Source organism: Asterias rubens, chromosome 6 (assembly GCF_902459465.1).
Source record: "Asterias rubens chromosome 6, eAstRub1.3, whole genome shotgun sequence".
Classification (NCBI taxonomy): Eukaryota; Metazoa; Echinodermata; class Asteroidea; order Forcipulatida; family Asteriidae; genus Asterias; species Asterias rubens.
In genome coordinates, this window is record NC_047067.1 from 16212400 (window position 1) to 16235333 (window position 22934).

The following is a 22934-nucleotide window of genomic DNA, read 5'->3' on the forward strand; positions in this document are numbered from 1 at the left end:
ACTTGAGGTCTCGAAATCAACCATCTAAATGCACACAACTTCTTGTGACAAGGGTGTTTTTTCTTTCATTATCTCGCAAGTTCGATGACCGATTAAGCTCAAATTTTCACAGGTTTGTTATTTTATGCATATGTTGAGATACACCAACTGTGAAGGCTAGTCTTTGCCAATTACCAATAATGTCCACTGCCTTTAATCCCATGTAGTCACATCCCTTCTTTGATCATGACGACCCAGCACTTTAGAGGGCTTTCTCGTAAATAATTGTTTGTATTCTTTAACAAAAATTCGCACTTTTTAGAGTTAATTGATTCAGTCATCTGATTTTTAATTAGGCATTTAATCATACTTCATTCTACCATCTATTTAGTGCAACAAAAATAACAGTGTACATTGGTTTTAAATGTGTTTTTATGTTTTTTCCCTCCCCCTCCTTTGATTTGTTTTTGATGCATTCATGGCAGTTTTAAAAAAAATCTAAAGAGGAAAACACAATATTCAACAGAAATCTGTATTTGCCCTAAAATTTAGCATGGTACTGAAAACCCCCACACATTTTTAACATCCAAATAGATTGACTTTCAAAGATTATATTTCAAGATTAACTTTAAAACAAGCAATCTTGTCCTTTTTAATTTTGAACACAGTGTTGCAATTAATGGAATTGCATTTGGGATTTAAAGGAGCATTAAAGGAACATTACAGAATTGGTTTTGCTAACAAAACAGTTGCTGAGAGTGTAAGCACTTTATGTAATCCACCATATACTTAAACTGACAAACCTGTAAAAGTTTTAGATCGATTGGCCATCTGGGTCACGAGAGAATAGTGAAAAACAGATCACAAATTTTGCATTGCATGATGCCAAAATAAACACTAAATGCGAAGTTAGATTATTTATTTCTCATTAAATATGACATTTCAGACAGAAATATTTCAAGGGATGTTTTCTACTATCACTAGACAATGTAACATTTATGAAAATCTGTGATCTTCACGATTTTTGTTTCGTACCAGTTCTGTAACGTTCCTTTAAATAATTATTCTTTGCTAACAATACAATTTTTTTCTCATCAAATATGACATTTCAGAAAAACTCAAATCTAGGTATATTTGTTCATTAAATAGACGAGGAAAAAAAGCTTATAGCAAAATTTAGGTTATTAATGTAAGAATTTGTCAAAATAAATCATGTTTCAGACATCAATCACATTGTATCAATGTTTCCCTTCTGTTCATGTGATTTCACTATTTCTCATGATATACAAACTTGTTTTTTGAATTTAAGCTGTTTTGTTATTTTTTGTGTTTCAAAAATCGACCATTTTAAGTGACATAAATTAATTAATTTGAAGATATATGGAAATAAATTGCCATCAATATAGTTTCTTGCTTCCCTTGCTACGAAATGATGTGTCACATTTTATCCAATTATTGCTATTTGTGCTTTTGGGGGGGGGGGTAGGGTATAATAAATGAAACAAAAATGCGAAAAGCAAATAAATGTAAAGATATTTAAAAGGTATTAGCACGTGATATAAAGACCGGCTCTGTGAATGAACGGCCCATAAACAAACATATGCACAATGCTCTTGTCTTGCTTGGATTTTACAAATCCACGGTTGCTTATTATCTTAGTGCGTATTGTTGGGGTTTTGTTTGTGTTTTTCTTTGCAAGGACATGCAGGAGAGCCAATTTCAAAGTGATGGTTAACAGTAAGCACTTTTTCATGCAAACTATAGCTGAACACTTTGCGTATTAAAATATCCCTCACAGGTTAGAAATAGGCGGCCAGCTTGCGCGTTCACCATGGATTTTCATAAAGTAAACGCAGGAAGGTAGCATATTTAATTGGCCGCTAAGATCTATGAAATGTAGCTCATATCCATGTCAATGTTCCTAACTTGAACACCACACTAGAAGAGAATTTGAACACTTCATTCTCTCCACAACTTCAACCTATAACAATCTTAAGAACATACATGTTTTCATGGTGTTATGGTGAAACCTAAAGCCTGAAGCCATAAAGTTGACTGATATTGTAACAATACCTTAATTTTCTTGGGAGTGTAAACAAAAATCCCTAAATTACATAGTTTGTTATCATGACTAAAACTAAGAATGATTTTTGCATTGTTACAATTATGAGTTATCCGTTGAGAAAATACAGTGACTGGTTCATTTGCAACACATACTTCTATTAGAACAAGTATATTGATTAAGGAGTATTTATAATAAACATTCATAAATACCTCAGACAGTTTTGCTATTCCTATTGGTGGAGAGCGCGTCATGTTTTTTTTTGTTTAAATGGTTGATACTGACCAGCTGGACTCTGTTTATAACCGGTTAGTCTTAGTGCAAGACGTTTCTTGTTACGGTTGATGCGGGCGCTGTCAGTGAGTTGGCCGCGCTGTGTGTGAAAAGAAAACGAGAACGTCTTGCACCAAGACTATACGCGCACGAACGATTCCGGAAACTGTCGGAAATAGGCATCTCAGTCATAACAGTGCAACACATGGACACGAGCTCAAGCACGTCGGAAAAGGATACGTTTTACACAGTTTCTTACTTTATCACGCCTTTTAACCAAAAAGGCATTTGGGAATAAAGAGTAGTGACTCATTCTTAAACGGCCGTTTAAAACCCCGCAGGGTCGTTGCCGTGCAATAAAAACACGGCAACGACACTGCCTGTTTTAATCGGCCGTTAAAGAACTTGTTAGTACCCTTTTATTCCCCAAGTATAGAAAACTAGGAATAAACAAGATAATGTAAGCATTGGAACACATGAATATTTTAATAAACAGAGGGTGTTTCATAGCAGATACAAAACTGAGCTGTTGGTATTGAATATTGTTTACTTTTCTACATTGTAATTTCAACAATATTAAATCATATATTTTAAAACCAGTCAGCTCATGAGACATTTTATTTGTGCTATTATAATGGTGCAAGCTTACTATAATCTCTAAAAATGGTGTCTGCAAGAAGTCCAAGCTTTTTTTTTAATGTTTGGTTATGCCAATCACTCTAGGCTTTCACATAAGGAACTGACGTCCAAATCCAAACCTTGAACCAACTCTTACTTCAAGACTAATCTACAAACAAGGTAACATGTGATTGCATCATTCTAGTTTATATCATCTGTGACAATCACACTGATCCAGACACTGATTGCTATGCCGAAGACTTTACAGTCATATTGGCTGAGAATATACCACCAAATTGGAGGCAAATGAACATTATATCAAAACAAAGTGTGTTTTAGACATGTATGTAAAAATTCATAACAGAAATCTAAAGATTTGTCTCGATGCTTTCCCCTGATGAACTGGATGATGGGCGATTGTTTGACAGAACCAATTCTCTGGAATGTGAGGCTGGTGATATTTTGGAACCTTCAGAATGATATGAGAGATTAGAACTTTGGTGCAGCCTTTTATTATCTTTATTGGTTTGTTTGCTTTCTGTTTCCTTCATACTGACTGTAACCTCTTCAATCTCCAGAGAGTCTACTGTCTTTGAGCCTGACTGATCAATAACTGTCACGTCAACTGGGTTGACTGCCATCCCTGTATGTCTGGTTGTGGCAACAGTATCAGTTCCTGAAGTCTCTATTAAATGTAGATGATGTGCAGTTTCATGTCTTTTTTCTACACTCTCGATAGTGACTGTAATTGTTGTTTCTAAATGGTAAAAGAATAAAAGGGTTCAATACTAAGAATATCATATAATATAAATTCTTCAGTGCAACTCAAAAGAATAATAATTGCGTTAAGACATTATTACTCCTAGTCACTGGGCCATTTTAGTTCATTCCTTAAACCATCTCAGCTCCCTGGAGGGTATCACAAGAACCATCTCTGCCCTCACAGGTACCAATTTACCCCTGGGTGAAGAGAAGCAACTGATATTACAGGTGTGTTACTCAAGGACACAGGTGTCTTTAGTGGGATCTAAAACCATGCCTTGAACCAGAACTTAAAATTGATGCACTTACCTCTCGGCCACAACCCTTTGCACAACGAGCAGCGCACTCGCACGCGCCTATCATTTTCGCTATTTTGGGTTATTCCCAAAATTATTGAAATGTTAGACAGGAATTTTTCTGAGGTTCATTCTTTATTGTTTTTACATCCAAAGATCAGCTATCGTCCAATTATCTGCCTCATGGTGTTTTTTTAGAGTATGACGTCCATTTAGTAGGACTGGATAGTTGCTAGTTTATAGGCTTCTAAGTTTTCCTGAGACGTGCATATGCAAGGGGTCTACAGCCTTTAAAAAGAAGTTGTTTCAAAATTTTCCTGTCATGCAAAGGTATCGTATTTCTTAAAAAAACAAAAGCTAATTAACGTTAGTGTACACATTAGGAAATTCCCCTGAAGGCATATTGACAAACTATGAACGAATACTTACCCGTAGAGGTAGAACCACTATATCGCATCGAATGGCACCGCTACAGGCGGTGGGTGCAAGAGTACTTGAGTACCTTGTTTGGTAGATACGTGCGCTATATAAGACTTCGATATTATTATTAAATTCATCATAATGAATATTGGAAAAACAGAGATTGGAAGAGATGGACGAAGAAATCGCCGATCACCCCTACAGGAGAACTGGAGGGAACCACAGTCTTCCTTCTGCACTATTTGTAAAAACGGTGCAGTTGGTTGATGAGGGCGACCACAGTTGTGTTGTCGTACCTGATCTGCACGTGGTGCCCCGTCAATGAAGCGTCTGGCGTGATGATGACGGACGGTCAGCTTTGTCAAAAAGACAAATCCGACGCCACATTTGCCTCCTGGAGCCACCATCGGAGATGGGGATGAATATGGCAAGGTATCGGGATCATGTGACCCAACTTGTCCCGCTTCAGTCGGTAGAAAGCTAACAAGTGTAGTTGCAGGGGCCGCATGCGGAGCCTGCAAAACCCTACCAGGTCTACCATGCTGGCCATGAGCCCCAGGAGGCGAAGCCAAGCAAGGGCTGAGGCCGATGTTCTCTGTAGAAAAAGTTTAACACATTGTCGTAAGTTAACCAGCCGCTCGTGGGATGGTCGGGCGATCCCCTTCTGGAGGTCAATTTCCGCCCCAAGAAAAATTGGAAGCTGAGTTTGCGTCGGCCGAGATTTTTCCTCGTTGACGATAAACCCGAGGGAGGTCGATAGATCTAGCGTCATGGACATGGCTGATCGAGCCTCCGCCTCGGACTGGCCCACAACGAGCCAGTCGTCTAGATACATGAATGTGGTAATCTATTGCTTGTGAAGCCGTTGAAAGCCTGAAGGGGAGGACAGTAAACTCGTAAGTGATGTCCTTGTAACGGAATCGCAGGAACTTGTTATGGTCTGGGAGGACCGGTAAATGGAGGAAAATAAGCATCCTGTAGGTCCAGTGATGCAGCCAATAATAAGCAGTGAGTCTAGGACCACTCGCAGTGTACCCATCCTGAAGCGTTTTGGTCTGATGAATCCGTTGAGGGGTTTTCGATTCAGACAATGGTCGCCAGACAACGGTGCCCTTCTTTGGTGTCAGAAAGAAACTGGACATGAACCCTGTGAGTTCTTGTTATTTGGGTACTTTGCGAACAGCGTTCTTTGTGAGGAGGGAACGAATCTTTGAGTGCCTCACGTTTCTCGAGAAGAGAGTGCACTGGTGTCTGGCGGGCAAGTGTCCCCTACGGGGGGTTGCTAATAAACTCCAAAGCGTAGCCTACACTTATTGGGCACCCACTCGTTGGGGATAAAATCCGCCCAGGACCCTTGGACCCTTGTCCCTCGGACAGCTGGCGTCGCAAAGCCTCAACCCCGTTTTGAAGGGGCGGTGCTGAGGGATTTGGAATCCTTGTTTTGTCTTTCTAGCCTTAATACGTGCCAGTGGGGCCTTGGGTTTATGAAGGTTGATTTTCTCTGTGGCGTCAAGTCGTTTGGCTTCTGCCTCCATAGCCTCCTGGAACTTGTCTCTGAACAAATCCAAAGGGCAAGGAGGCGTTTACGCGCTCCCTCTGTTTGGAGGAAGAGGGCGTCCAAAATATTGTTCCGTCCGGTCAGGACTGACATCATTGAGACACAAGTGCACTGGCCTAGGAGGAAGCGAACCCGAATGTCCATGCAATTCAAACCTAATAGTTGAGTCCTCCTCACAGCCACTGACTAAGTATTCAATCAACAGGAGCAGGAACGAGGATGCCCGCGAGATCAATCTTGCGCATAGAGTCTTCCATTGTCTGTGAAGACTCCCTTGGGGGCCGAGGCTGCCCCATCGGCCACTAGCTTGTCCTTGATGGAATCAGAGATAGATGGGACTGAGAATTTTTTTTCAAAGTCTGCCTGAGGGAAATGGTAGTGAGCCGTCTCGCATGATTTTACTGGTTTCCACTTGGTGGCCTCGGCAATAGCTGTCATGTCATCGGCTCAAACTGAGTCGAGGGGCATGGCTGAAAAGGTTGCTGGCCTTGGCTCAACTGGAGCTGTTCGACTCTTGAAGGACTGGCGCGGACAGGGGCTGCATCAGTATCCACCTCAGTCGGAAGGTTGAGCACCCTAATCATGTCCCGTTGGACAAGTCCCAGCTGGGTTTCAAAATTAGAAAGTCTGTGCATATCCACAGTGTCCTCAGACCCAAGAGAATTATCAGAGGAATCCCCTTTTCCAGTGGATCGGCGCACGTTACCAAGCTCGCCGCCTGTGAATTATCATGTGCAGTCAGGCCCGCCTCGCCACGGGAGCTGCCACTTGCAGACTCGCGGGTGCCCACGCGCGGGCGATTGATCACAGACTCTCGGAACCCAACGCGTGGGCATGAGTCCCTGCGATGCTGCATGTCCGAACGATACTATATGTCCGCGACTTCACCAGACAAGTCACGTAACAAGTCACGTGAGCCGAGTGGAATATGTTCCGCTACGCAAAGCGGATTTCCACGTTTGGCATTCCCCGAGTTTGATTCAGCGAGTCCTCCCGACAGGGGGAGGCTAATACTCTGTGTCGAAGCAGGGACCTGCAGGAAACCGTCTGCGGGAGGCCAAGTTGGTTTCCACATAGCCATCCCTATCCCTGGGTCGGGGTAGGCATGGGCCCCTGGTGCCTTGAAAGGCGGGCCCTGGTGGCTTAATCCTGGTGGAGCAATTGATCCGGACCCAGACATTGCCGCCAGCGATGCTGTGATTGACCTGAATGCTTCCAGTTGGATGGGCCGAGTTGGATTGTCCACACATATGGGTGAGTCACCGGAGGAAGGACAAAAAGATGGCAGTTTCTTTTGTTTCTTCCTCCCCCCAGGATAATTCCTCTTTGGATTTCTTGGGGATCCCATGACCAATCCACAAACCAAGTTTGGAGTTGATACGCTAAGTCCTTTTAAAGTTATTGCTCGGACAAAATTTCTTTTGTTTAGCCATTATTAACTCAAATAATTATCTGAGGGGTCCAAAAACAGTAGGCTTCTGGGGGGTCCAATGACCACAAACCAAGTTTGGAGTTAATACGCCAAGTCCTTTTTGATTTGTTGCTCGAACAATATTTCTTTTGTTTTAGCCATAATGAGCGTAATATTTATTTGAGGGGGTCCAAAAACAATAGGCTTCTGGGGGATCCTATGACCAATCCAAAAACAAAGTTTGGAGTTGATACGCCAAGTCCTTCCTATGATATCGCTCGGACAAAGATGATGTGCACACACGCACACAGCTACAGCACACCTATATGTTAGAGGACACCTAATGTACTTTTGTTCCTGTATTGAAGCAATCCTTTGTACACGAATAACTAGTGAAGACACCTGAAAACAAAGAACCGACTGGTGAGGACCTATTGTCCATTTTGTTACCAAGGTCCTCGGAGGGTAGGCAATACACACACACACGGAAGGACAAGGCAAACACTATAAGCTCCTTGGGCTTTGACGCGGGCATAAAAAACAAACTCTAGGGAACTTCAGAAAAAGAAATAATCTCAAGTAAAAAACACTCTACTTCTTATCCTTATCTTATCAGAAATAAAAAAGCGTAAAACTAAGACACTGAACACTTTTATCAGAGCAGAAATAAATGCATCCACTCTTGTCGGTGCTAAGAGAAAAGAGGAAGATAACATGGCGGCCAGACTTCGGGGCAGTATGGGACGAGAGAGGGCGCTACTATGTGTATTTGTAAAACTCTTGGCAAATCAAACCTATCGGTTAGGGAAAATGTGATATAGTGGCTCTAAAGGGAAGTGAGTGAAATACTACGCTTGCCCATAAGCAGAGAAATTCCCTGACTCTGTGCTTACGGTAGGCAGAGCCATAAATTAGGGCCCTGATCTGGCAACGATCTCCAAACCCTTACGCGATACTCACTAAAGACGCAGCACCATGGTCATGGGGGAACTGAACAACAACAAGCTCTTGAGCAGATTCACAAACATGGCCATGGCCTACTTTGATCCAACTAAGAAAACTGAGATCATGACTCTGGTGGTGAACTTTTGTTCATCCCACTCGCAAGGAGATGTAGAACACTCCTGGCGGTAGTACAACGCTACTGCAGACCGAGCGTGAAGCATCGAAAACTCCATGGGCTTTACTCTACTTCCATCTCTTTGCTTATGGTGGATTGTTTACCGTTATCACTGACAGCAAACCGCTTGTAACATTGTCCAACAACCCAAACACTCACCGCCAGCAATGTTTGATTATTGGGTGCTCAAGCTTCAAGAGTACAAATACAATGTTGAGTATCAGCTGGGAAAGCTTAAAGGATTTGGGTACTTTTTCAAAATGTCCATAGATTAACATTAAACTTACAGGGTTTGAAGATAATGATAGTAGAAAGCTTCCCTTCAAATATTACTTACCAAGGTGCTGTAGTTTTTGAGAAATGAGTAAAACAATGTCATGAAAATATGTTTGTAAATGATTAAAATAATGTTCATGACATTGTTTTACTCATTTCCCAAGTACTATACAGCACCTCAGCACGTAATATTTTCAGGGAAGCTTTCTACTATCAGTATCTCCAAACTGTGTAAGTTGAGAGTAAATTGTGTTTACATTGTGTTTTTTGTCCTACAAAAGTTACATAGACCCTTTAAACCAGCTTCATACGCTTCCATCCTCGCAAGGTCCCCCAGTCGAGAAGAAAAACTCGCGGAACAGCATATTAACTTCATCTTGCAATTTGCGGTACCAAAGACCATTCGCACTGCAATGCCACAGGACAAGACACTTCAGCACTGCATCACAGACTGGTCACTGGTAACTGGGACATAGCCCTTAAACAACCAAACGCACAGCAACCTGGTGACCCACTTCAAAGTTTGTATGAAGTAGGGCCTATGCACTGTGCTAATCATGCTGTCACTAACTGCAATCTTTTACGCATTGTCATTCCTCATGCTTTGACTCGAACCTTCTTTGACATTGCACACGAGGGAACACCAGGGAATCACCTAAACTAAACAACACCTAAGACAAAAGCATGGTTTCCTGGAATTGATCATCTTGTTGAACAAACCATCCTTGATTGCATCATGTACCAGGCAACGACCTCAGATAAGACTAGAGCTCCAATTCGTTATTAAAATGTCACTACTCCCAAAAGGACCCTGGCTGAAGGTCAAGTATTGCAACCTGGTAATCACAACAACTACACTGAACTGGACAATGCAAACACTAGAGCAGCGTATCATTCACCAGCTCAATATGGTATTCACTGCGCTCATAACTCCACTATGAACTTCAGCCACACATGTAAGTAAACCAGTTACCTACATTTCAAGTTAACTTATCTATGCTAAACAGCATATTCATTATCTATATTTATAAGGAGAAAAAGTAAAAAAGAAGTTTATGCACAAGATAATGAAAATAAAAGCTAAAGTACCTTTTTGTCTGCGTATCTTGAATGATGCATTTGTAATAGCAGAGCGCTTGACAACAGGCGATGGTGGTGTAATGGCAACATTTATGCCAACTGGCCCATCATTTGGTCTACCCGATGGATTGGTATCAAGAGAATGCTTGATTGCGTTGGTCACCTGTAACATATTCAAATGCATTTTTCATCAGCAACTTTATAGCAAACAGTGCAGCTGGTCTAAGTTAAATACAAAATACTAAATATTTTACTAGCAAGACCCAACATTCTACATCACCATTCGACATCACCAAACGACTTGTTTTCCAGGATACAAAAACAAGTTGAATGATTACTGTGAAACTTGGAATGAACAATCATAATAAAGAGTGAATGGGACTTGTTGTACCAATTAATATTGAAATAACATGAAACCCCAACAGAATTTATGCATTTCCTGTTAGTTTTATCAGATATAGAAATAGGGTTCTTTTTTATGTGAGACATCTAGAAGACACATAGATCTTACCAATAAAACATCAGCATAATTTTCATAGCTGGCTCTGAAGTGGATGTCATCCACTGCAAGCATACCAGCGGTAGCTTGCCCATTAAACCTGTGCACAGTGAGAGATTCCTTTAGTCAGTCCATTCATAAAAGCATAATCATATTTTGGGTAAAACAAAACTAGGTAGAAATGTGCATTTGAGAGCTTAGAGACTTTCTTTTGTAGGTGTTAGGCGCTATAGAAATACGGTTGTTGTTATTATTATTATTATTATTATTATTATTATTATTATTATTATTATTATTATTATTATTATTATTATTATTATTATTATTATTATTATTATTTCATTTTATCACAGCATGCAAAAGAAAGATCTCATTTTCCTTTGTGCCGGTAACTCCTCGAGTCGGGCTACGTCCCGTAGCCTTAGATCTCAAGGGTCTTTCTCAGGATCCTCGCTGTTCCCAAAAGCGCTGCCTTCTGTAACAGATCTACCCTCACATTTGTCCCTATTTCATCTAGATGTTTCCCCAGTGCTTTGGGAATGGTGCCAAGTGCTCCAACCACCACGGGGACTACTTTTACCTTTACCTGCCAAATCTTACGAAGTTCCCTGGCCAGGTCCTGGTACTTCTCGATCTTTTCCATCTCCTTCGAAGCTACCCTTGTATCACCTGGCACAGCTATGTCAATGAGATGACACATCTTCTTCGTCTTATCTAATAGCACAACATCCGGACGCCTATGTTGTATAACATGATCGGTCTGAATGTTAAAGTCCCATAGGATCTTGACCTGGTCGGTCTCTACAACTTTCTCCGGAACATGGTTGTACCATTTCGCAAGCACTTTGACACCATACTTCTTACACAGATCCCAGTGAATCACCTTGGCCAGCTTGTCATGTCTTCCTTTGTACTCCGTCTGGGCCATCTTACTGCATTCGCTAACAATATGAAATACAGTCTCCTCTGCTTTATTGCACATTCTACACATAGGAGAGACGTTTGCTTTCTCTATCCTTGCCTTCATTACATTTGTCCTTAGAGACTGGTCTTGCGCCGCAGTAATCAAGCCCTCTGTTTCCTTCTTTAGTTCTCCACTCTTTAACCAATTCCATGACTTGCTGCTGGCCACTTCCTCAGTACACCTCAAGAACCGGCCATGAAGTGGTTTGTTCCTCCAATCTTGATGTCTTTCCTCCTTCCTTTCCCTCTTGTACTCCTTCGGCCCAACTTCGTCTGCCCTCGTGTACCTTTGTGCAACTTTCAACAAGCTCTCCTCGGTCCTTCTGACATGACAATGCAAGCTTCTGCGCTCGATGTTAACACTGTCCGCCACGCTAAGCAACCCCCTTCCGCCCTCTGACCTCGGAAGATAGAGTCTACTAACATTTGACCGCGGGTGTAGCATGCCATGCATGGTCATTAGTTTTCTTGTCCTCCTGTCAGTGACATCTAGATCTTCCTTAGTCCACTCGACAATACCCGCACTGTACCTCATCAAAGACACGGCCCATGTGTTAATCGCCTTAATCATGTTCCCCCCGTTTAGTTTAGACTTCAAACATTTCTTTACACGCCTGATGTATTCTGCCTTCAGCCTTACCTTTGATTCCTTGTGAAGGACATGGTCCGATTCAAGTACACCAAGATACCGATAACTCTCCTCCTCACCCAAAGCCCTCAACTGTGTACCATCTGGCAGAGCAATGCCAGATTTATTATTATTATTATTATTATTATTATTATTATTATTATTATTATTATTATTATTATTATTATTATTATTATTATTATTATTATTATTATTATTATTATTATTATTATTATTATTATTATTATTATTATTATTATTATTATTATTATTATTATTATTATTCTGGTGTACAACCCGAACTATGTTAAAACCCTTCAAACATTATCTGAAGTTGGGCATTGGCGTACATACGTACATGCTTCACAATGTTGAGACTATGTTATGTTATCTCCATATGGCTCGGGCCTGTTGACATGATAAGGCTGCCATTTGACCAGCTAAGGGATTAAATCCAAGAACTGAAGAGATGTCAACTGATTCAGCAAGAGCAACAAGTTGCAACCTCTCAAACGTATACTTTGATGATCGCAAGACATTAAGTAAAAACAACCAATTCTCTGCGCTTCTAAAAAAATTCCCCAACGTTGAAGTTAGAATTCAAAGAGATCTCACACAAAACAGTGTATTCACTTTTTACATACCCTATCCTAGATCATTTTTTTTTTGTAAATTCACCCGACCCTCACCGCTAAAAATATCAAGTCTCCAGAGTGTAAACTCTTATCGTACCAAACATTAACATTTATATACACTCTTTATCCCTATGGTAATTTTGCAAGGATGCTTGAAAAAAAAGCACCTAAGATATAGAAATGCATTGTTTAAAATCCCCCCCCCCCCCAGGAAGTGTGGATGGGGTCTTAAAACGAATACTTACCGGTAGAGTCGAATTACTAATTTTGCCATAAAGTTTATGGTGCAGTAAACAGTTTGTATATATAGAATGTTGATATTACTCCTTTATGTTTAACAATCATCGAGTCTCTTTTATTTCTTTTCTCTTTTTTCCTCTATTGCTCAGAAGCCCAGGTGTGTGCTTTGTGTCTACTTCACTCTACTTACCGGTAGAGTCGAATTACTAATTTGCATATTCCCCATGCCGCGAGGCAATAATGCTAAGACTTTCACACACACACAATAGCGCCCTCCACCGTCCTACCCACAACGCCCCGCTACATGCCTGCCACGAAGTCGTCCTCTTTCCGATGAGCCCTACTAAATGTAAGCACCCAAGGACCGAGTATGTGGGGAAGGAGGGAGGGATACTCTACCGGTAAGTATTCATTCGTAGACCCCATCCACACTTCTGTGGGGCAGAGTCTACTTCACTCTACTTACCGGTACCCATAGACTCGCACCGAGGAAAGGCGGTGGGTATACGCGGTGCTACTGCATGCCTTAAGGGGGCGTAGGACCCCGGCGCACTCAAAAATTCAGAGCACGCTTCGCGACCGCTAGGCCCGACAGTGGTCCATGCCCAAATGGACAGGGGGTGTCGTCCCCACGGGTGAACAAAACATTAAGTATTGTTCGCACTGTAATACCGTGGAAAACTCACCTAAACACGTGACTGACAAGGTGGAGCTTGTTCTGGCTTCGCAGCTTGGCAGGCCGCCTGTAACACCGCTCTACCCGCTCTCCCATCCACCTGCAGAACGCCCTTCAGGTAGCAGTCGGAGAACGTGGACGGGCTCTTCCAGGAGGCCGCCCTTGTTATGTCATTCATGGAGACACCTTTAAAGAAAGCCCATGAGGCCGACACTCCCCATACTTCGTGGGCATGAACCGGACCATCGGTCGCTGGCCATCCGCCCGGCACCAGGCAGATGGTTGTAACTATCCAACGCGCGATCGTATCGCGGGATGCTGGTCGGAACGAACAGCTGTTCGTTGCCGGTTCGGATTTACTTTGTGCGGTCGATGTACCACTTTAATGCCCGTACCGGGCACCAAAGTTTGTCGGCCACAACCGCCGGAAAGGCTTTAAGGTCGGGGACAAAGATGTCTGGGGGTTCGAAAGAACCGGATTGGTTCTTGGCCAGAAACCCCGCCGTAGGAATCAGGCGGGCTCCTCCGGGTTCCCACCGGTATGTCCTGCCGCCACTGTAAGGGAGTGGAGTTCACTCTGTCGGCGAGACGTAGCGACCGCCACCAAAAAGGCCACTTTGACCGTTAAGTGCAGCAACGTGGCCCCACTCAGTGGTTCATAAGGGGGTTTGGTTAGTGCTGACAGTACGCTAAAGAGGTCCCAGGATGGGACCAGTTTGCGCACAGGGGGACGGGTGACAAACATACCCTTAGTCAGCTGCCTGATCGCCCGATTATCCGAAACCGTCGAACCGTTGGCAAATCCCCCGTGGACCGCTGAAATGGCCCGCTATCAAAAAGATATAGGAGGAAATCCCCGACTTCCTCTACAGAAGTATCGGCGGGATGTATAGCTCTCCGCCTACACCATTTAAAGAAATGGTGTAGTCGGCAGTCATATACTCTTCGAGTTGAGGCCCTCCGGGACTGGGCGGCAACTTCCGCAGCCCGTCTCGAAAGGCCCCCTGCTCTGAGGGATCCCATGACAGCGCCCAGCACATCAGGTGCAGATCCCCTGCAGCCGTCTGAACCACTCCGGATCCTGGCTGGTATATGAGGTCCGGCCTGTGCACCAGGAGCCTGATCAGCTGAGGGAACCAGGGCTGTCGGGGCCAAAAAGGGGCGATCAAGAGAACTTTGCAGTAATCCTGCTCGATCTTTGTCAGCACCCGTGGAATGAGGGAGATGGGCGGGTAGGCGTATGCTAACAGCCCCTCCCATCGCATAGTCAGAGCGTTGATCCGCCATGACCCGGGGTCGGTACCCCTGGCGCAGTAGATCGGCAGTTGATTGTTCGTCCGAGAGGCGAACAAATCCACATGAGGCCGGTCGATTAGCAGGAAGAGCGACTGGGCCACACAGGGGCGGAGGGACCACTCTGTTGGGACGATCCAGCCCCGGGAAAGAGCGTCGGCCGTGAGCTTATCCTTCCCTGGATTGTACACCGCCGACAGGGCGATCCCCTGCGGAATGCACCAGTGATTTAGGTCCCAGGCTAGTGCACACAGCCGGGCCGACCGGGTGCCCCCCTGGTGATTGATATACGCTACCACAGTAGCGTTGTCGGAGCGCACCAGGACGGCCTGCCCCACTAACTGTGCATGGAAGTGCTAGAGGGCATTTCGGACCGCCAGCATTTCCAGGTCGTTGATGTGGGTCGAGTTTGGAGGAGGTTGACCCCCTGTCCGCGGTCAGTTTGTCTGATGCGGAGTCCGGCAGGACAGGGGTCGAAAAATATTTATTAAAATCCCCATGCCCTCGATGCGATCAGTACATACGCGGTCGAATGATATAGCCGGGAAAATAATCCCGCTCCTCGGAGCAGGGCCTGTCCTCCTCTTAAACAATCGCCGCACAACGGGGGAGATGCCGTTTTCTCGGCGGGAAGGTCCAGAACATGGGCCATGTCCCTCTGGACAAGGCGCAGTTCATTCTCGGCAATTGAGAGCCGTTGAGCAGAGAGCCGGTCAGACACACTCAGTGACTGTTCATCCAACGGCAGGGCTGTGCCTAAGGCGTGTTGCTCTGCATCCCGATCGGAGACAAAGGACCCGAAGGGTGTATGCTGATCCCCGTCTGGGATTGTGCCCGTGCACACGTGCGTGACCGCACACCAGTCTGTTCCACAACACCCCATGCAACGTCCTGTGCGGTGGTTGTGGGACGGTGGCTGGGAGGGGAGGCCGGTGTCCGGCTGACTGTGAACCCTGAGTGCACCCAGCCATGACCGAAGTGGTCGGGCTGGGTGTACGGCCCTTGAATTTGAGCAAAGTCCTGGACTTCACGCCGGCCGGATAGTAAGGCCCCTAAAGTCTGGAATGCCGTCGGGAATTCATCCCGGGATAGCGGTTCGCTACCCCGAAGACGTTTCCTATGGGTGTCAGGCGAAGACTCGTCAGATGACCGCAAATGACGGTCCTTTCTGGGCTTCTGCCTCTTGTTAACGGTACCCGGTCTCGGGACGAATCCGAGGCCCTCTCAGAGGAAGCCTGAGTTACAGGAACATCTGAGCAACGGGTGAAACCCGAAGACGAGGGCGGGCCCTGTGAGTGGGGTATTCCGGGGGAATCCCAGGTACCCGACTCTGCACCATTAATCCTCTTCCCCATGGCTAGCGCCCCACAGCCTATGGCATGGGCGGGTGCCGAAGAGTCCTTACCCACTCGCGGCAAAGAGAAAAGAGGACGACTCCGCGGCAGGCATGTCGCGGGGCGTTGTGGGTAGGACGGTGAAGGGCGCTATTGTGTGTGTGTGAAAGTCTTAGCATTATTGCCTCGCGGCATAGGGAATATGCAAATTAGTAATTCGACTCTACCGGTAAGTAGAGTGAAGTAGACACAAAGCACACACCTGGGCTTCTGAGCAATAGAGGAAAAAAGAGAAAAGAAATAAAAGAGACTCAATGATTGTAAAACACAAAGGAGTAATTTATCAACTATCTACAAACTGTTTACTGCACCATAAACTACTCAGTATTGTATAACGTCATGTTGACATTATGTAGTTTGAATGAATAAATAAATAAATAAATCTCCTGATGATGGCTAAAGCTAGCCCTATATAGGACTCTTCCTCTGTACACAGATACAGAGTCCTAACTATTAAGGCCCGTTTCTGGGGCGGAAAAATTTCAAAGCTTCATAACTCAAATCTTACCTGGGTCATTCCATGTCAGACCAACGCACTTTTTTACCTCATGTCTCCTGATTTTGATAAAAATTGCTGTGCTTGTAGGTCCTAATGAGCAATGAATGCACACCAATTTTCAGCCCGATCGGACTTTCCATGTGGTCAGGGCAGAAACCACTAAAATCTGACATTTTTAGGGTAAAATACCACCTTTTTGGTAAAATTATGTCATAACCCTGTCAATTTTTATCACATATATGCAAATTTGGTATCAAATTGATGAGAATTGCATGCTCAAATCAATTCTTTCATCAAAAATAAATTTTCTGAAATGTAGGTCACTGTAATCTTTATTGTGACCTTTGACCCCGTTTTTGAAATAATGTATCATTCCAAAACTCAACGAAGTAAAAATCATTTGATAGAGCATGTCTTCCTCTATCAGCATCCACTAAGAAACAGTTGGGCTCTTCAAAATTTACAAGTTTATGACTATTTTTGTACAAGTCACTATGATCTTTAATATGTTATCGTGACCTTTGACCCAATTTTTGAAATAACGCATCATTCCAAAAGTCAATGAAATGAAAATCACTTGATAGAGCATGTCATCCTCTATCAGAATACACTAAGAAACAACTGGGCTCTTCAAAATTTACAACTTTAAGACTATTTTTGTACAGTTGGTAGGTTACAAATTAGTCAATTTATACATGCACTTTACTTTATAAATAAATAAAAATAAAAAACTTTCCAAAGTTACTAAATTTGTTATTGGTTTGGGATTTTTTCATGTTGAGGGCTGATGTGGTCTAACCAGAATCATACTTTAAAATACCAGCAGTGATACACCCAGGATTTAATTTGGGTTGTGGGTGGAGGGGGGTGGGGGGGGGGAGGGCATTTTTCCGAAACAAAATTCTTTCCAAGATGGTAAACAAAAAATGTCACCATGCTGCAACTCTGACTTCATCGGAAGGTTAGCATGCCTTTTCGTGTGCTATACAACCGTATATGGAAATCGCACAGTTAGCACAAAATCTGCTGCTGAGCAGCTCTATTAAAATGGGCACTGAAGTCAGAGTTGCAGCATGGTGAACAAATTGTTCTTGAGGATTTCTCAGAAAGTTACTATGCATTAATTTGTTGTTCAAGATTCATCACAGGGGGTTAAAGTAAGACTGCATAAGTTTGTGATCTACTGAAGAAAGGCAGACAGCTTCTCCATCTCAACCTTGATGTAATCTCTAACTGGGATCACTAATAATCACAGTGGTGCACCCAAAGGGGGGGGGGGGGGGGGGGGGGACGATGGGTCTGGGGGATTGATCCCAGCCCCTCCAAGGTATTCAATTTGTTTGTTTGATTTGTTTTGATTTTTTGTTTTACAATCTTCGAAAGAAATTTTTGGGGAAAATATGGCCCACCCCAAAAAAATAATAAATCCTGGGTGTGTCACTGCTGATAGTTTAAATTCTGATTCTGGTTAAACCACATCAGCCCTCAACAAGAAACAAATCGCAAACCATGAACACTTTAAGTAACTTTAGAAACAGAAGAGTGAGGTTTGTTGGTGGATTTATTATGTGAAGTATATAAATTGACTAGTTTGTGACCTAACAACTGTACAAAAATGGTAATAAAATTGTACATTTTGAAGAGCTCAGTAGTTTCTTGGTTGATTGTGATAGAGGAAAACATGTACTATCAAGTGATTTTTATTTTGTTGAAAGCCACTAATTTCAACAGATTCACATTCCATGGCTGCATACATTTTTCTGCGGTGGGTTTTGGTCATCATATTATTCCTCACAAATCCGTCATTTTCGTGAAATAATGCAGCTCCCAACATTAAAAAATTCCCGTTTTTGATTATTTTCTCACAGTGTTGTCTGTTGCCGTGCGTACGCGTATACATTCGCGTGCAAGACGCATGATGCAAGACCCATGAATTCTTGGTCACCGTATCTTGACTGCACAGCGTTACACGCAAACGCAGCGCAAGATTTGTGCGTCGTCCATCTTGCATACACACAGCAGACTGTGAGAGTACGAACAAAAATGGGAATTCCTTAACGTTGGGAGCTGCATTGTTTCATGAAAATTACGGATTTGTGAAGAATAACTGCGATCAAAACCCACCGCAGAAAAATGTATGCTGCCATAGAATGTGAATCTGTTGAAATTAGTGCTTTCTTGCAGGTAAGATTTGAGTTATGAAGCTTTTAAACATTTTCCGCCCCAGAAATGGGCCCTGATATCCAGGACGTCACTGTAGTATAATACGAAAGTGTAAGGCCGCCAGGGCTAGGCTAAAGCAAAGAGCAAGGAAGAGAAAGAGTTACAACTAGTCATCTTCAAAGGTTCAGGCATGTGAGTAACTATCAATGAAAAAAGAGGAAAAGAGAAAACCAGGCAAGAAGAAAAGAGGAAAATATAATATTCCTATACTTTTGTACACAGAAAGTGAAGAAAAAAAAGAGGAAACTCAAAATCCAAAAAGAGGAATCAGCTGAAAAGAGGAAGTCTCACATGCCTGAAGGTTCTATGTGTATTACCGCGGGCGTATAATGACTAGCGCTAATCGGCAGAAACATCTGGGGGCGCATTTCCTAACGAGCGAAGTATAATTGAACTAGGTATTATATGTCTGTGGTTACGCCACAGAAAAAGAAGAAAAAAATTGCAGTGCGTTCAAGCGTCCTTTTCAACCAAACAGCATACGGCAAGGATGATTTTAGCAATGAATAACGACATTTCAGTGATTTTGGCAAACAAAAATGCAATTGAAATTACCCGTTTGTAATATTCTTATAAAACAAACACAAAAACAGTTGAATAATTACGGCTCTCTCAATCTTCTTAACCAAAAATATCCTACGCGAAATTGTATAAAAGTGTTTAAAAAAAAAAATCATTTTATATTCCCCTTTTTCAGTTTGTATTTAATTGTGTCTATTGTTCAAATGCATATCCCCTGTAGGAAAAGCGTTTGCAAACAATCCCATTTCGTTTTCAACGGCCAGAGACCACTGACATTCTTTTCATGATAAAACAATCAATACCACATATTTCATAATTTTCCCGATCAGCAAAACCTAACAAATGTCATAATTCATCACAGGAAAGGCCGATTTGTTTGCTTCAAAATTCAGTCAAAAGCTCAAAGTCTACAGTTTCTAATGTAGCACTGTGCGCATGCAATGTAGGTGACATTGTTTACTGCGCACGCATTGAACTTGTGTGTTGCTACTTTACCACTCCAATAATTATGAATGGAAAACGATGTGATACCAGTGACGGCAGCGAAAGGCGGTAACACACATGGGGTACAAAGAGCTTGCTGCGGTTGGAATGTGTACAGCCTTTTACAGTCGCTGCGGTTCACATCCATAGTGTTTCCACTGGAGGCAGCACTAATCGGATTAATTTGAGCTTCGGAGATTGAGACTGGAGTTGTAACTACTTCTGTTCCTTGCTCTATGGCTAAAGCAAGTTTGTCTCAAAATTTGGACAAGCTTGCTTAAGTCATCATCAAGAGATTGATTTTTTTTATGATTTTTTTTACTAAAAGTCCCCACTAAAGCGAAGGTACATGTAGTAGTCCCTGGCCGATTTCTTACATGTACAAATGTGCTTTCTGCCCAGGTAGTAGTTAAAAGAAAGGACAGTTCTTTTCAGAACTGAGAAGGCTATTCTGAAAAATATACTCCCCGGTAGAAAAATACAAAGCAAGACAAGTTCTCATTAGTATACACATAATGAATGTTTATGAGTGCAATGGTGCGAATATGTTCATGAGTTGAAAGATGGAATGTTCTATTCAACGAGGCGGAGCCGAGTTGAATGGAACATTCCAGCTTTCAACGAATGAACATATTCGCACCATTGCACGAATGAAAAACATTCATTATTTGTTTTATATAACATCCAAGTAGAACTTTGTCATTTTTATTGAAAGAAACAACTTTCAAAACAAACAATTTCAACTGTAGAAGCCGAATGCTAGTAATTTTACTATGCCTTCTTGCAGTAACACCTGCTGCGTTACCAAAGACACGCGCACGCAGTGATGTTTTTACTCAGCTTTTTCGTTCCATCCGAAAAGTACCATTGCACGCTGGCAGCGTGCCAGCGTGCAATGGTACTTTTCGGATGGAACGAAAAAGCACGGCGAGTGACTCAGCGTGCAATGGTACTTTTATTTGCTATCACGTGACGGACAATCCTCCAATCAAATGGCAAGGATCTGCTTGGGTGTTATATAAAACACAATATACCCAGCAAGGTAGATACACCTTAGTGTTAATATAAACCATAGACCTACATGTATATAGACTAAAATTAAGTTGTCACAGCCCAAATGGTGTATCAATTGTCAAAGCTTGGAAATGTCAAGTGAAGTATGACAATTGAATCTGTCTCTCAAGGGCGCTTTTATTATCATTATGACAAAGAAACCATCTGAAAATTCTTGATTAATTTTCTTGTACAAGCAATTCAAGTCGCAAACTGCTCTTTTCTGTTCCAACTTCCTTCCAGTTTTGACTGAATGTAAGGGCTCGGGTCATGCATGTGTGAGCATGAAATGTGACAAGCTTCTTTGATTTGATATAAGTTGACACGTGATGACATCCTGATGATATATGTTTCATCTGTTTCAAAAGTCTTGATCTTCAAAATCGTGCATGACTTGCCTTGAGAGGACATTGTCAAGTATGATACTTTCATACAAAAAACTTGCAGGTCTATTCAGATTTATACACACGCATTTAAAACATTGCAAACATTTAGACTAACAAAAGCAAATAAGAGCTTGCTTCTACATGAAGGATTATTAAGGCCCAGTCTAACCATTTTACTAATAATACTTCATTAAAAACTCACATGACAAAGTAGATACCAGTGAGCATTTCCAACAGAAATAGCGAGTCTAAAGGAATTCTAGGAGTCTTGTGAGTGTTGAGGTTAAGTTTTCTTTGATGGTCTCTTTCAGCTGACTTAAGGTTTCCTTGTTCTTGCACCTCTGAGAAGCCACAAAGAGCCAATCTGACAAGAAAAGTAGTTATTAGTACAGAAATATTTAAGACTAGATTAGTTCAATAAGCACGGTAATAGTTATACATTTACAACTGCTGTACTAGGGGCATGTTAATAAATTAATTGAAATAGGAAATTATGACAATTTTTACGTTTGTTTCCATTTGCCTGTCTATTCCATGTTGGTAGCATAAATGTGCATCAACAAACTTTTTTAAATTCACAAATTTTGTTGAGAATGAAAAAATATGACTGTCATGCTATAACAGAATTAAAACATCCTTGAATATGTACAAAATAAGGCATACCCCCAATAAAGATTGAGCTGTTTCGTTTAAGTCCGACTTGCTTCGCATGTTAGGCGGTCATTTACACCAATTAATTAACGTGGAACGCAATAAATACCAAAATAAAGTACAAACGTGCAAATTATTTGTACGCACGTGTATACACAACCAAACGCTCTTTTTTTTTTAGGGGGGGGGGAATGTACAAACTTCAAATATTAATTTGCCTAAGAAAAAGATTGCCACGGATTTTCTTTTTAAAAAGTCAGCTATTACAAAAGGGCATTTTATGAATGGGAATAAAAGAGTAGTGACTCATTCCAAAACATTTAAAAACTTGTCTTTGTCATTTAAGAATTATCTGCTGTGATCCTCACCACGGTTATTGCATGTGTAAATAATTTTAAAAATAAATAAATAAAATTATAAACCATAATTTGGGGTTTAAAAAAGTAAAATTCAATAGAGTGGAATTTAAACAAACCACCTGCAGTTTAAAACATGCTGCACTCTACCAACTGAACTACATGTATCGAACCCCATGTTGGTGGCCTTTAACCCCTTTGGTGCACAGATTAATTTTGTTTTAAGCAACAACAACAAAATGTTCAACCACGTTTTTCTCAAAATATTTCAAAAATAGCACCCCTGTTGACATCACACCAAACAGAAACCCCATGTGGGCAGTCTTTAACCCTTGAGCCCGCATAACGCCCGGAGGCGCCCTGCGTATGACCACGCATACTGCCCACACGCGCCTGCAGTTTGACATGGTGACATTTGAGTTATACACATGCGATTATAACGCAGCAAACAGCCGTAGATTGAGCGCGATCTCAAGATGACAACAGTCTAAAAATAGCACATGGTCCACATAAGAAAAAATTACGTAAGGTTCAAAGGTCGAAAGTCATTTCACAATCAAACAACGCATGTATGAGTG

The 22934-nt window shown here is 42.3% G+C and overlaps 1 protein-coding gene across 2 annotated transcripts in view; it reads right to left on the minus strand.

Annotated features, from left to right (window-relative positions):
- Positions 1–2419: 2419 nt before the first annotated feature.
- LOC117291695 (hyccin-like) overlaps positions 2420–22934 on the minus strand; it is a 138772-nt gene continuing 118257 nt past the window's right edge. For both annotated transcript variants that reach the window (XM_033773543.1, XM_033773542.1), the window contains exons 9-12: positions 21552–21713; positions 10367–10454; positions 9865–10018; positions 2420–3689 (exon numbers count right to left, since the gene is read on the minus strand). In XM_033773543.1, the coding sequence (XP_033629434.1) occupies positions 3301–3689; positions 9865–10018; positions 10367–10454; positions 21552–21713 (793 nt within the window). In that variant the 3' untranslated portion in view covers positions 2420–3300. The remainder of the gene's footprint in view (positions 3690–9864; positions 10019–10366; positions 10455–21551; positions 21714–22934) is intronic.